The following is a 15026-nucleotide window of genomic DNA, read 5'->3' as shown; positions in this document are numbered from 1 at the left end:
TCAGACTCCAGAGAAGTTAAGATTATAGGTATGAAGCACTGGTGCCCTGTATTGTATGATGGTTTCTTCTGCTGGGTAGAAACTCTGATATAGTCTCATTTATTAGTTCTCACTCTTATCACCTGGACAGCTGTTGTTCTATATCTATAGCCTCCGTGGTTTTCTCCATGCTATCTTATCCTTTATAAACTTTAAAAAACGTTGTAACTTTTTGGCTGTTTTGCAGTAATCTTAGCTTAAAAAATTATCTGTTCCAAAATATTTTCTGTGAATGATACCGTCTCACAGAAGAAAATTTCTTTATTCTATAAGCTTTGTTCTGTATTTAAAATTTTTGTAGTTTTATTTATTTTTTAAACCTGTTGCTAAAAAATAAAGAAGAAGTGATGTGCCAGTTGCTTATTCCTGTAATCTAGCTTCTTGAAGGAGCTGAGAAAAGAAGAATCATGGTTTGAGGTTTGAAAAGTATACTTTAAGTCTAAAATGTTTAGTACAGTAAATGCATAAACGATTAATATAATTTTATGATCACTATCAAGTGTTATGTAGTATACATTGTTTTGCATATTTCTGTACAACTGGCAGCAAGGTAAGTTTGCTTAGATCAGCATTACCACAAATGCTTCACAACATTGTACTGGAACATTTTGATGGCTATGACATTACTATGCTATAGGAAATATTTCCCTGCGTAACAGTATTATGGGACCATGGTTGTAAAGGTAGTTTGTCTTTGAAATGTTTTTATGTTACACGTGACTGTAACTGAAACTGAAAATATGTTGTTAGATTTAAACTGTTGAATGTAATAACTTAAGAATTAGCTGTTTACTCTCATGTTACCATTGTTTACTTGAGTCCTATAGCTTCTGTGAGAGTATGGTTTATATTGCTAGCCTGGTAGAAGCTCACAATTCTAAATTTTCAAGTACAATTCCTACTGAACTCATATTACTGTCTTGCCATTGCAGAGTTGAAAAATGATATGTCAAATTGAAATTTTGAATCTGTGCTAAATATCCCTTATATACGATAAGTAGCGTCTTTCATTGTTTAATAGTTTATCTTTTGTCTTGCCTTTTGATGTTAGACTTAGGAGTATTGAAAATTTTGGGCCATTTTTTTTTTCATACTTTCTCTCTGCCTCTTTTTGTTGTTCCTCTACTTCTGAATATCCCATTACACATATGTTTGCAGGTGCGATGGTGTCCTACAGATTGCTTAGGCACAGTTTTGTTTTTTAGTCAAGGCTCCTCAGGCTAGATAATTTTAATTAGTTTATCTTCAAGGTTGCTCATTTATTTTTTTCTTCTGCCCACTCGGGTTTAGTTTTGCTGCTTGCTTTATGGTAAAGTCTTTTTTTCCTCCTTGTAGTGCTGAGGATTGAACCCAGGGCCTTGTTTTTTGTTTTTGTTTTTTCCTTCCAAATTCATTATTGTGATTAAGTGATTACATAAATTTCCCAAATTTCACAGTATTGTGGGATAGTGATGCTTAATTAAAGTCACAAATACATTCTAACTTTCATGGGGCAAATTGCCTATTGTGGTCTATAACATTTATGAGTTCTATGAGTTTTGACAATATAGTTATTCCACATTGGGTGATAGGTACATTTCTTTTGTTTTGCATAGCATCAGCTGTTCCCTCTTTCCCACTCGTTCCCTCCTTCCCATCACTGCCATTGAGTTGCTTAGTTCGTTTTGATGGGTCCCGCTATTGTATATTTTCCCCTGATTACCTCTAGCTCTTTGTGGTCCCCTGGTTTCCCTCTGGTGTGCACATATATACCATATATATGTGATCAACAGCATGGAATCCAGGGCTTTGTACAAGCTCAAGTGCTCTTCCACTGGTACATCCTCAAGCCCTTAAAGCTGTTTTTGTTTTTTTGTTTGAACTCAGGGCCTTATGCTTATTTGTCTTGCTTGTTTAGCCGGCATTTTACCACTTAAGCAATGCCTTTAGTTATGCTTTTTACTGATTATTTGGAGATGGAATCTTACATGCTTTCCTCCTGGAACTGATTTCAAAATGGGATCTTTTGGTTCTCAGCCTCCTGAGTACCTAGGCATATAGACAGACCAGCTATAAGGCTATTTAAATTTTTTTTAAAGACTTCAACGTTTGTTCTGTGTTATGTATAATTGTTGAAGCCTATGTATCTTCCTTTGTCTTCATTTATTGTTTTACAAAGATTTCCTTGAATATCAGTTGCCAGACAGAGAAAACAAAAACAGGAATGCCTCTTAGGGTGTTTGCAGATGGGGGAGGGGAGAATTCTTTCAGTGCTTTATTCCTTGCTCTTTTCCTCACTGTCTGCTTGCACTATACTTAGATTACAACTAAAAATGGAAGTTTAGTCTTTAGAGTAATTTCTGGGATTAGTTCTACTTTAGGCATACCTATGGCTGTACATCTTCCAGCACACTTAGCTGTTTTTGAAAGTACCAATTTCCCAGAAAATCTTTCTTAGTTTTTTCTTCTAGGCTTTTAACAATCTATTGTATGTCTCAACTGTAATCTTTTCTGCCAGGCTCTGTATGTTGTATGCCTTACAATGATTTTGAGTGCCACTTACCTGTTCTTAATGTGGTTTGAGAGAAAAGAAAACATATTGCCTCAGTCAGACTCTTTAGAATAGGGATGTAGACAATTCTTTGAACCTAAATTTTCCCTGTTCCTTCTGAAATCAAAGACTAGGGAAATAGCTTTTGTCTTCAACCTAGGTCAAGGGAAGATAAAGATGAAAAAGATTTCCTGTTCTAAAAATCATTGTTCTCTTGGTTATTGTTTTCTAGAGTGATTTTTGGTAAGATGGGCTTTGTGAATTCCTGCTTAATTAAAAAAAAAGCTTGTATTCTCTTGGAGTTGCCTTCTTCACTGTTTTGTTGATATTCTATATATTATGTGTACCATACATACATACATACACACATACATACATACATACAGTATATGTGTGTGTGTGTATGTGTGTGTGTGAGGGCTCATATGTGCATGCGCATGCATGCATGTTGGCACTGAGGCTTGATTTAGGGCCTAGCAGCGATCCCTTATCTTTTTTACTGAAGGTTAGTACACTTGAGTTCCATTTCTGTTTTTTTGTTTTTGTTTTTGTTTTTGGTAGTTAATTGGAGATCAAAGTCTCATGCACTATGCCATCTGAGCTTGCTTCAATCCTCAGATCTCAGTCTCTTGAGTAGCTGGGATTACAGATGTGAGCCACCAGCTCCTCCTAGATATATTTTTACTTTTCTGCTCCCTTCCCTTTTGTTTTTGGTGGTTTTGAGGCTCAAGCCTAGGGCCTTGCATGTGTTAGGCAAACACTGTCATTGAGCTACGTTGCCAAATCTCCAAGATTTTTAAAAATAATTTAGTGAATTCAGTCTATACACTCTGAAGGCTCTACCAGGCAATATTTTACTTTTTAAGATAAGCAGTTATAAATATAAGCAGTTCTGCATTTTAAATGAAATAAGGCATAATTATTTTATATGGCCAATAGCTTATGAAATGGTAGCCCTCTGTACAATATCTTAATAATAATAATGACAGCTTTAGACATTTTTTCCTGTTATCTGAAGAAATTCTCTTGTATTCTTGTAGTGTGTTTCAGAGCATTTTCTGGCTTTATATAGTTACTTGATAATTTGCTGTTTGATTGTTTATCTATTTTGCTTTGCATTTCTACAAGTTTTTAATATGGTCAGTATGTGGATTTACTTTTACTTACTCTGAGTTTATACTCAGCACCTTGTTGACTTGTATTACCTGTTTTTTTGGTCGGTCATAGGGCTTATACTTGGGGCCTGGGCACTGTCCCTCAGCTCTTTTTTTTGTCGGTCGTGGGGCTTGAACTCTGGGCCTGGGCGCTGTCCCTCAGCTCTTCAGCTCAAGGCGAGCACTCTACCACTTGAGCTACAGTGCCACTTCCGGTTTTCTGGTGGTTTATTGGAGATAAGAGTCTCACAGTCTCTCCTGCCCGGGCTGGCTTTGAACCATGATCCTCAGATCTCAGCCTCCTGAGTAGCTAGGATTACAGGCGTGTGCCACCAGCGCCCGGCTTGTCCCTCAGCTCTTTTGCTCAAGTGTAGCACTCTACCACTTTGAGCCACAGTACCACTTCCAGTTTCCTGATGATAACTGGAGCTAAGAGTTCCATGGACTTTCCTGCCCGGGCCTGGCTCTGAACCACTATCTTCAGATCTCAGCCTCCTGAGTAGTAGCTAGGATTACAGGCATGAGCCACCAGTACCCGCCTACCATTTGTTTTTGTGTCATATTCTCATATTTCTCTAACTACATGTATATTAAAGTTATAACTATTTCATTCTACTGTGTAGGTATTTTCTTTTTTATTTATTTATTTTTATTTATTTTTTTTGGGGTCCGGTTGTGGGGCCTGAACTTTGGACCTGGGCGCTGGCCCTCAGCTCTTCAGCCCAAGGCTAGCACTCTACCACTTGAGCCACAGCGTCACTTCCGGCTTTTTTTCTTTTCTTTTTTTTTTTTTTTTTTGTCGGTCATGGGGCTTGAACTCTGGGCCTGGGCGTTGTCCCTCAGCTCTTCAGCTCAAGGCGAGCGCTCTACCACTTGAGCTACAGCGCCACTTCCTTCTGGCTTTTTTTCTTTTGTGCTTATATGGTGCTGAGGAATCTAACCCAGAGCCTCATGCATGCAAGGCAAGCGCTCTACCACTGAGCCACCTTCCTAGCCCTGTGTAGGTATTTTCTTCTGACCTATTTTGTTGCCCATTAATTTCCTTCCTTCCTTCCTGTCTGTCTGTCTGTCTGTCTTGTTGGTGGTGGGGCTTGAACTCTGGGCTTGGGTGCTGTCCCTCAGCTCTTCAGCTCAAGGCGAGTGCTCTACTGCTTAAGCCACAGAGCCACTTCCGGTTTTCTAGTGGTTTATTGGAGATAAGAGTCCCACAGACTTTCCTGGCTGGGCTGGCTTTGAACCTCTATCCTCAGATCCCAGCCTCCTGAGTAGCTAGGATTACAGGTGTGAGCCACCGACGCCCGGCAATTTCTTTTTTATTCATATTCAGTATTGTTAATCTTCCATTGATTTCCTAATTTCTGATTTTTCTTCTAGAATTACTATTTATAGTTTTCAGTTTTTAGAAGCAGTTTTTAATTTTGCTGTATACATATTTTATCACTAAGTGTATTTTAAAACCTTTACTTATTTTTTAAAATATAATTTCGTTGTTATTATTAAGGTATTGTACAGAGGGCTACCATTTCATAAGTCAGGTATTGAGTACATTTCATCTTTTAGACAGTGTTACTTACTCCTTTCTTCCCTTTCCCCCAGTTTCCCCTACCATTCCTGCCCACAAGTTACATAGGTAAACTTTGCTTATTTTGAAAACCTTTATCTGATATTAAAATACAGATCTGTTTTGATTTTTTTGTTGTTGTTGCCTGTTTTCATTCATGGTATCTTGTCTCTCAAGTGTTTGGTGCTTTTGGTTGTTTTGGAAATTTTGATTAACAAATTGTAAAAATTATTTGTGGCCAACTTGTTACTGTTTTCCTTTTGGTATTTATCGGACATCTGTAGTTTAGTACTACCTTAGTCAGGTTTTAGAGTGTGGGATGTTCAAGGCCCAGGATGGTCTTTGAGGACCTCTGTACTTTTAGTTCTCAATCCTTTTAGTCCTTCAGTAGTGCAGTTGTAATGGAGTGAGGAGTTTATTTTTTATTTTTCCCCTTCCCTTTGTTGTAGTAGGGTTTGAACTCTGGGACTTGTGCTTTATAAGCAGTCACTGTACTACTTGAACTGTATTTCCAGTTGATTTTCCAGTTTTATAGTAACTTTTCACTTTTTCATTAGTTTTTGATATCTTCAGTCATCTTTTTAACAAAACATTGATATTTAGTATCAATTGTGAAAATATTTCAAATGACAATTTAAAATAGTAAAATTATGTTAATACACCATTCAAAATATTAATACTATAAATTATTGACATAAGATTAAAAATGTTTAAAAATGTTAATACCTTTTTTTTTTTCTTGCTGGTCCTGGGGTTTGAACTTGGGGCCTGAGGGCTGCCCCAAGCTGCTTCTGCATTGTAGGCTAGTGCTCTACACTTGAGCCATAGTGCAACTTCAGTGTTTTCTGAGTAGTTTATTGGAGATAAGAGTCTCATGGAGGGCTGGGAAGGTGGCTTAGTGGTAGAGTGCTTGCCTTGCATGCCTGAGGCCCTGGGTTCGATTCCTCAGCACCATATAAGCAAAAAGAAAAAAGCTGGAAGTGGCACTGTGGCTCAAGTGGTAGAGTGCTAGCCTTGAGCTGAAGAGCTGAGGGACGGCGCCCAGGCCCAGAGTTCAGGTCCCAAGACCGGACCAAAAAAAAAAAATACTCTGTCGTTAAGTTACATCCCTAGCTCTACATCTCCTTTTATAGGCAAGTGCTTTACCACTGAATGACACCCACAGCCCTTAAAACATTTTAAGTGTAAAGTTATTAAATTCATCCGTCCATCTATCCATCCATCCACCTATCCACTCTTCCATCTATCAATTTGATCATAAGTCTGAGAATAGAATCTAGAGCTTTGTAAGTGCACTACCACTGAGTCATTCCACTAAAACAGTTTAAAGTGGTTTCCAAAAGTAGTATTGATATGAGTTTATTTTGCCTTTGTAAAGAAGTAGCATCTGGGCATGTAACTACTCAGGAAGATGAGGCAAGCAGATTTCCTCTTCAAAGCCAGCTTGGGCAAAGTTAGGGAGACTCACTTGCTTTTGTTTATATTATTATGTATAATACTGGAGAAAGGAGAATTGATTAGCAACCCTTGTTCATGGTGGTTTGACTGTTGTGCAGAAACTAATGAAAATGTATTTGTAGTTCATTTGCTTAGTCATCTTAAAAAGCTCTTTTCCAGAAGTATTAACTATTTTTGATAAAACTAAAAAAAATGCCTGCCTACCTATTCATATTTATGTATTTACTTTTAGGTTGGGCTCATGTGGTTTGTGCCCTGTACATCCCAGAGGTACAATTTGCCAATGTTTCTACAATGGAGCCAATCGTTTTACAGTCTGTCCCGCATGATCGTTACAATAAGGTACAGTGGATATTACTTTATTACTGTTTGAATATCAGGTTTTTTGTTTGGAAATTAGGAGATGGAAAGTAGAGGCTTAAAAAAAAAACAACAAGAAAACTTTTAAGCTTAGAAATTCCAGAGAGATTTGGGGGGAAAAATAGACTTAAAGTCCTATAATGCAGTTATTAAAATGTATTACTAAGGTTATGGGACTATAAAACTCACAAAATTGTGTCTTTTTTATTTTAATGTAGGTATTATCTTAATGTTTATAGGATATTTTAATCATTACACATTTGTCGTTTAAAAATTACTGTCTTTGGGCTGGAGTCCTGGCTCAAGTGTCGAACACATATCTAGCAAATATGAGGCCCTAAGTTCAAACCCATTAACCCCCCTCCCAAAAGAAATTAGTGACCATTTTTGCTCTTTCAAGTGCCAGAGTTTTATTAGATTTCAGTTGATCATGAGTTGTCATACATTCATTATGATATGATGCATTCTGTCTTAAAAAATAATCCTGAGCCAGGTGCCAGTAATCATGCCTATAATTCTATTTACTTAGAAGGCAGAGATCTGAAGATCATGGCTTAAGGCCAGCCTGAGAAGGAAAGCCTGTGAGACTTTAAACTCTAATAAACTATCAAACAAGCTAGAAATGGAGCTGTGTCTTAAGTGATAGAGTGCTATACTTGAGCACAAAAACCCAAAAAACCTCAGGGATAGTAGGGTGCCAGTGGCTCAGCCTGTAATGCTAGCTACTTAGGAGGCTGAGATCTGAGAATCAACTGCAGTTCCTTGACAGCCCAGGCAGGAAATTCCATGAGACTCTTATCTCTAATTAACCACCAGAAAACTGGAAGTGGCACTTTGGCTCAAAGTAGACTCCTAGCCTAGCCTAGAGTGAAAAAACTCGGACTGGGCCCAGGCTCTGAGAGCAAGCCCCAGGACAGCACAAACAACGCCCCCTCACCCCCCCCCCCCAAACCCCAATTCTGTACCAGAAAATTACATATCTTCTCTCAAAGTCAGATGTCAAAATTTGATTTTACTTTTGAGTACAGTGGTGTCCACTTGTAGTCCCAGGTACAAGTGAAGTTGAGGGAGGAGGATGACTTGAATTCAGGGCCAGCATAGTTAGTATACCATATTATTGTTCCACCATCTACTTCCTGTTACTTTCTACTTTCTGTTATACATGTGGCTTTAAACATAGTAATATATATCGAAGGTAAATGTTCCATCTTGGAAGACTCACTGTAGTCAATTTTGAGATTTCAAATTTTTTTCATGTTATATTTTATATGGTTTAAATTATTAAAACATTTGGAATTGCAAAGAGGTATAAGGATATGACAAAAAATTTTCCCCCTCTCCCTTCTTCCTTTTTTTTTTCTTCTGATACCAGGACTCAAACTCAGTACAAAACACTCATTGGCTAGTGCTCTACCAATTGAGCCATACCTCCAACTCCTTTCTTTCTCTTTTTTGGTTGGTCGTGGGGCTTGAACTTTGGGTCTGGGCACTGTTCTTCAGCTCCAGGCCAGCACTCTACCGCCTGAGCCACAGCACCACTTCCGGTTTTCTAGTGATTTATTGGAGATAAGAGTCTCATGGAGTTTCCTGTCCGGGATGGCTTTGAACCACGATTCTCACATCTCAGCCTACCGAGTAGCTAGGATTACAGGCGATTACAGGCGAGAGCCACGACGCTCTTTCTCTTTTTGTTCCCATCCTGTGGCTTAAGGGCCTGAGCTTTGTATTTGAGCCATAGCCCCACTTCTAGATTTTTTTGGTGCTTAACTGGAGACGAGTCTTAAGAACTTTCCTGTGAGGGCTAGCTTTGAGCCACAGATCTCTATTGAGCCACCAGTGCCGTCTGACAAACACCTTTATAAAGTGTCCTTTGAGATACTTGTAGATTTTCTTTTGTGCATTTTTGCCAATATATAGGTTTAGATCATACTGTTTATTCACTTTTTGAATCCCCCCTACCTGGCTGTTGCTGGCATCAAACCTGGGGCCTTGCACATGGTAGGCAGGCAGGTACTCTGAGTTATACCAGTACTTTGCAGTTTTGTTTTTTTTTTTTGGTCGGTTGTGGGGCTTGAACTCTGGGCTTGGGTGCTGTCCCTGTGCTCTTCAGCTCAAGGGGAGCGCTCTACCGCCTAAACCACAGCGCCACTTCCGGTTTTCTAGTGGTTTACTGGAGAAGAGTCTCACCGACTTTACTGCCCGGACTTTTGAACCGTGATCCTCAGATCTCAGCCTCCTGAGTAGCTAGGATTATAGGAGTAAGCCCAGTTTATTAATCTTAAACATACATATATAGGTATGTATTTTCCTTTTTTTTTCTCCCCCCCTTGGTCCTGGGCTTTCCAGGAAGGCTGGCAAACTCCTCCTGGCTAAGTCTCCACCCAGACCTCGGGCAATGCGGATATGACCTCCTCCAGGTGTGCCAGTTGCCTAGGTAACAAAGGTTGTGGGCGGAGACTTAGCCAAGAGGAGGGAGGAGTCTGCCTGCCTTCCTTGTGTTCCTTACAGGCATGGAATCAAGGCCTGGATGCTGTCCCTAAGCTTCTTTGTGCTCAAGACTAGTACTTTCCCACTTGAGTCACAGTACCACTTCCAGCCTTTTCTGAGTAGTTTATTGGAGATACGAGTCTCACGGACTTTTCTGTCTGGGTTGGCTTCCAACTGTGATCCTCAGATCTCAGCCTCCAGAGTCGCTAGGATTATAGGTGTGAATGACCAGTGCCTGGCCCTAAACATAATTTTTTGTGTGAAAATAAAGATATTTCTGCTGTATTTTCTTGTGGCTACTTAGTGTTACTAGATTTAATGAACTGTAATTAGTAATTAAGCTACCTACTACTTCTACTACTACTACTACTACTACTGCTACTGTTTGTAGCCCAGATTGGCCTCCTTTATATTGTTTAGCTTGTGGATTATTGGCATGAATCAGTCTGACTAGCAGTGACTTATTGGATAGCCTATTTAGGTGTCTGGCATGTATTTTACACTATTAGAATCTGTGTAAAGGGTGTGAAAAATATTTTGGAAGCTTCATTGTACTGTGTGAAATTGCCCTCTAGGATGCAGTTGCCAACTCACACTACATTAGCAGTGTTTAAAATTGCTCTTAACTGTGTTCATGTTAAGTGCGTTGTGTGCTACCATTAAAAATGCTTTTAGATGTTTTTCATATATGTTAATTACCCTTGCATGTTTATTTGTTTATGCTAATGTAACTTGTGTTTTATGAGTTTTTAAATTTTAATTATTTTTCTTTTTAAATTGAAAACTGTATTTGAATGCTAAATATTCATCTTTACAATAAACAAATAGAGTAATGGTAAGTCATACTAAAGCAAAATACTTCCAATAAACATTGTTATTCTGTTTTGGCACAGTTTAGAGTTTTTCTTTCATCAAACAAGGTTATATCTAAACAAAAGTTCAAAACAGCCATTGTTTTAAACAAAAAGGTAATCATAAAACTTTAATCATGAACTTTAATCACTAAAGACTGAATAGCTAGTTGATAGAAATCTCATAGGATTTGTTAAAATCAGTCACATCTAATGACACAACTGAAATGTTCTTATAAAATATCATGTGAAGAAAAGTATCACTTCATTCATGGACAGTCTGACAAGGTACTATAAAAAGTGTTTCCTGAGACATAAGGACATTTAACATTATTCTTCTTGAATTCTTTACAGTTTATAACTTTCTATACAGTAAATAAATTTCATTTGATACTTTTTTTGTTTTTGGCATGAAATTATGTTCTCAATTTACTGTTTTTATTTTTGCCCAAAATTTATTACTTGCTTTTGTTGTTATTTTGTGGTATAGAGATTGAAATCAGAGCCTTGTACATGAAAGGCAAGTAGTGTTTTAATAAAATATACCTCAGCTTTTTTTTTTTTTGTCCGTTGTTGAATTCTGGGCTTGGGCGCTATCCCTCAGCTCTTAAGCTTAAGGCGAGTGCTCTACTGCTTGAGCTATAGCACCACTTCTGGTTTTCTGGTGGTTAATTGGAGATAAGAGTTTCCTGGATTTTCCTGCTGGGGCTGACTTTTGAACCGTGATCCTCAGATCTCAGCTCCTGAGTAGCTAGGATTGCAAGCATGAGCCACCGGCGCCTGGCCTCAGCTTTTAAACATTTGCTTTTTAACTTTCATTTGAAGTTTTTGTTATTGTTATTGCAGCAGGTTAAGTTTCTCTAGTGCAGAAGTTCAAATTTTCTTTATTGTTTCTCTTTTGATGCTATTCAATGAAAATATTTCTCTATGTATGTGTATTTGTGTGTGTGTATGTATGTGTGTTTAGTACTACATTTGTTAAAAAAGACTTGCTTTATTTTCCTTTTTGAAATGATATTAGACTTAGACTAGTAAAAAGAGACTTGCTTCCTTCCTTAAACCATTTGAGAGAAATGTACCAGTATACTCCTTCACCTCCAAATAATTGTGTGCATATTCTATTTTTTTTTTTTTTTGTTTGTAGTTTTGGGGTCCGGTCGTGGGGCCTGAACTGTGGGCTTGGGTGCTGTCCCTCAGCTCTTCAGCTTAAGGCTAGCGCTCTACCACTTGAGCCACAGCACCACTTCCGGCATTTTTTCTTTTTGCTTATGTGGTAATGAGGAATTGAACCCAGGGCCTCATGCATGCAAGGCAAATGCTCTACCACTGAGCCACCTTCCCAGCCCCGCATATTCTATTAAGAGTTTCATTTTGCATGGTTCATGTCTGTAATCCTAGCTACTCAGGAGGCTGAGATCTGAGGATCATGGTTCAAGCCTGCCCAGGCAGGAAAGTCCTTGAGACTCTAATTTCAATAAACCACTCAGAAAACAGGAAGTGGCCCTGTGGTTCAAGTGGTACTGTGCTGCCTTGAGCTGAAGAGCTGTGGGACAGTGCCCACGCCCAGAGTTCAAGCCCCAGGACCAACAACAACAACAAAAAACAACAACAAAAAAAACAAAACAAAACCATTTTTAGGCTAGAGATCTAGCTGAGTGGTAGAATTCCTGCTTTGTAGCTACCAGGCCTTGAGTTCATTTTTTAGCTCTGGAAAAATGAATGAATGAGTGAGTGAATGAATGTATGAATTATTATGTTACTGATTGAATGGGCATTCTTCAGTATAACTAAATGTGACTATTAAAAAAATCAGGAAGCCTGGTGCTGGTGGGTTGATCACATCTGTAATCCTAGCTACTCAGAAGGTTGATAATTTGAGGATTATGGTTCAAAGGTAGCCCAGGCAGAAAATTCCCTGTGAGACTTTTATCTCTAATTAACCACTCATAAAACCAGGAGTGGAGCTTTGGCTCAAAGTGGTATAGAGCAATAGCTTTGATCAAAAAGAGCTTAGGGACAGTGCCCAGACCCTGAGTTCAAGCCCTATGTCTGTCACCCACCGGCCCTCCTCCGCAAAAAAAAAAAAAAAAAAAAAAATTGGTGCTGGTTCTGGTTCTGGGGCTTGCACTCATGGACTTTTTTTTTGGGGGGGGGGGTCTGGTCATGGGGCCTGAACTCTGGGCCTGGGCGCTGTCCCTCAGCTCTTTAGCTCAAGGCTAGTGCTCTACCACTTGAGCCACAGCGCCACTTCTGACTTGTTTCTTTTTTGCTTATGTGGTGCTGAGGAATCGAACCCAGGACCTCATGCATGCAAGGCAAGTGCTCTACCACTCAGCCACCTTCCCAGCCCCTCTCATGAACTTTTGAACTATGATCCTTAGATCTCAGCCTCCTGAGTAGCTAGGATGGCAGGGGGTGAGCCACTGGTACCTGGCCAATGATATATTTTCCATTGTTTGGTCTTTTGACCTCATTTCATGTTTCCCCAATTTTCCCCAAAATGGTACCTTAACTGAGTCTATAATTTGGATTTGTGAACAGTGCTTTCAAAAAGCATGATTAGATAGATTTTTTTCTTTTTTTTATTGAATATTGATTTATACATTGGGTATATGTCCAATAGTTGTTTGTGTTTGTCATGGCCATAAAGGTAGGTCTATTTTGATTTTTTTGAGGATTCTTCATACTGATTTCCATAATAGCTACATTAGTTGATATGCCCACTAGGGATTCTTTTCTACCCCCATTCTCACCAGTTTTCTTTGTTGTTGTTGAAGACTGGTGCTCTACCAGTTAAGCCATACCTTCACTTTGGTTTTTGCTGGTTAATTGAAGTCTCATGGGCTTATCTTGCCTGGGTGAGCTTTAAACTGGCATTTCAGCCTCAAGTACCTAGGATTGCAGATGTGGGCCCATCAGTGCCCAGCTTTTGTTTTACAGGAATTTGATTGAGAATTTTTGCACTACTATTCATCTTTTTATTGTGTCTGTCCAGTTTTGCAATAAATATAATATTTGGTTCATGGAATGAGTTCATTAGTGTTCTTTCCCTTTGTGTTTCATGGAATAGTTGGTGGAATATTACTATTCTGTGAAGAGCTGATAGAATTTGGCAGGGAATTCATTTGACTTTGGATTTTTTTTTTTCTGGAAGATTTATTACTGGTTTAACCTCATCATTTGGTGTGTGTGTGTGTGTGTGTGTGTGTGTGTGTGTGTGTGTGTGTGTGTGTGTGTGTGTGTGTGTGTGTGTGTGTGTGTGTGTGTGTGTGTCTTTCATGAGGCCTGAACTCTGGGCCTGGGCACTGCCCCTCATCTCTTCAGCTCAAGGTGAGCACTCTACCACTTGAGCCACAGAACCACTTCTGGCTTTTCTGCTTCTGTGGTGCTGAAGAATCAAACCTAGGGCCTCATGCATGCAAGGCAAGCACTCTACCACTGAGCCACCTTCCCAGCTCTGTTGTAGATTTGTTTGTTTGTTTGTTTTTTGGGTCTGGTCGTGGGGCCTGAACTCTGGGCCTGGGCGCCGTCCCTCAGCTCTTCAGCTCAAGGCTAGCACTCTACCACTTGAGCCACAGCACCACTTCCGGCTTTTTTCTTTTTGCTTATGTGGTGCTGAGGATCGAACCCAGGGCCTCATGCATGCAAGGCAAGCGCTCTACCACTGAGCCACCTTCCCAGCCCTGTTGTAGATTTTTCTTTTTTAAATGTTTATATCTTGGTTTAATTTTGGTCAACCAACTGTATCTAGAATTTTATCCATCTCTTCCAGATCATCCAGTTGAGTACAGGTTTTTCAATGTATTTCCTTATTTTCAGTATATTTCCTTATAGTACTCCTTATCAGATTCCCCTTGTCATCTCTCGTTTTGTTGATTTGAGACCTGGGACCCTACTTCTTTTGGTCAAATTAGTTAGGTGTCTATTACTCTTATTTTTTCTAAGAACCAACCTTCTCCCCCCACCCCCTTTTTTTTTTTATTTTGAGAACCACCTTTTTGTTTGATTATATAGTTAGTTTTCTTTGGTTTCCATTTCAGTAATGTTGATCCTAATCTTTATTATTTCTTTCTGTTTGCTGATTTTGGGTTTTGCTTGTTCCTGTTTTTCTTCCAGTTTGAGGTATATTGTTAGGCTGTTTATGTGATAGCCCTCTTGATTTTTTTTTTAATGTACATTCTTATAAATTTTCCTTTTTTTGTTGAACACAAAGTTTCTTGCGTATTTTCATTAGATTCCAGAAACTTTTTGATTTATCCCTCTGTTTCTTCAGTGACTCATTTGTTATTCAAAAATATCTTGGTCAGATTTTGCATTGAATATTTTCTGTAATATCTGTTGCTGTTGAGTTTTAGCTTAATTCCATTATGGTCTGATGGACTACAAGGAGTTAATTTACTTGTATTTGTTAAGACTATTTCCTAGATAGAATCTCTCTCTCTCTCTCTCTCTCTGCCTCTCTGTCTGTCTCTCTCTCTCTCACACACACATTTTTTTCCCCCTTTGGTTGTGGGGCTTGAACTCTGGGTCTGGGCGCTGTCTGTCCCTAAGCTCTTCAGCTCAAAGTGAGCACTTTACCACTTGAG

At 39.0% G+C, this 15026-nt stretch overlaps 1 protein-coding gene across 14 annotated transcripts in view; it reads left to right on the top strand.

Moving 5' to 3' along the window:
• Mllt10 (MLLT10 histone lysine methyltransferase DOT1L cofactor) overlaps positions 1-15026 on the top strand; it is a 160062-nt gene that overhangs the window by 53052 nt on the left and 91984 nt on the right. For 13 of the 14 annotated variants that reach the window (XM_042686311.1, XM_042686312.1, XM_042686310.1 and 10 more), the window contains one exon: positions 6975-7084. The exons of the other annotated variant lie outside the window; for it this stretch is intronic. In XM_042686311.1, coding sequence (XP_042542245.1) covers positions 6975-7084 — 110 coding nt within the window. The remainder of the gene's footprint in view (positions 1-6974; positions 7085-15026) is intronic. 14 annotated transcript variants of the gene reach the window in all.

Source organism: Dipodomys spectabilis, unplaced genomic scaffold (assembly GCF_019054845.1).
Source record: "Dipodomys spectabilis isolate Male_0828 unplaced genomic scaffold, ASM1905484v1 ptg000096l, whole genome shotgun sequence".
In the NCBI taxonomy this organism is placed as follows: Eukaryota; Metazoa; Chordata; class Mammalia; order Rodentia; family Heteromyidae; genus Dipodomys; species Dipodomys spectabilis.
The sequence above is the reverse complement of the archived record's forward strand: the minus strand, read 5'-3'. Positions and strand labels throughout refer to the sequence as shown.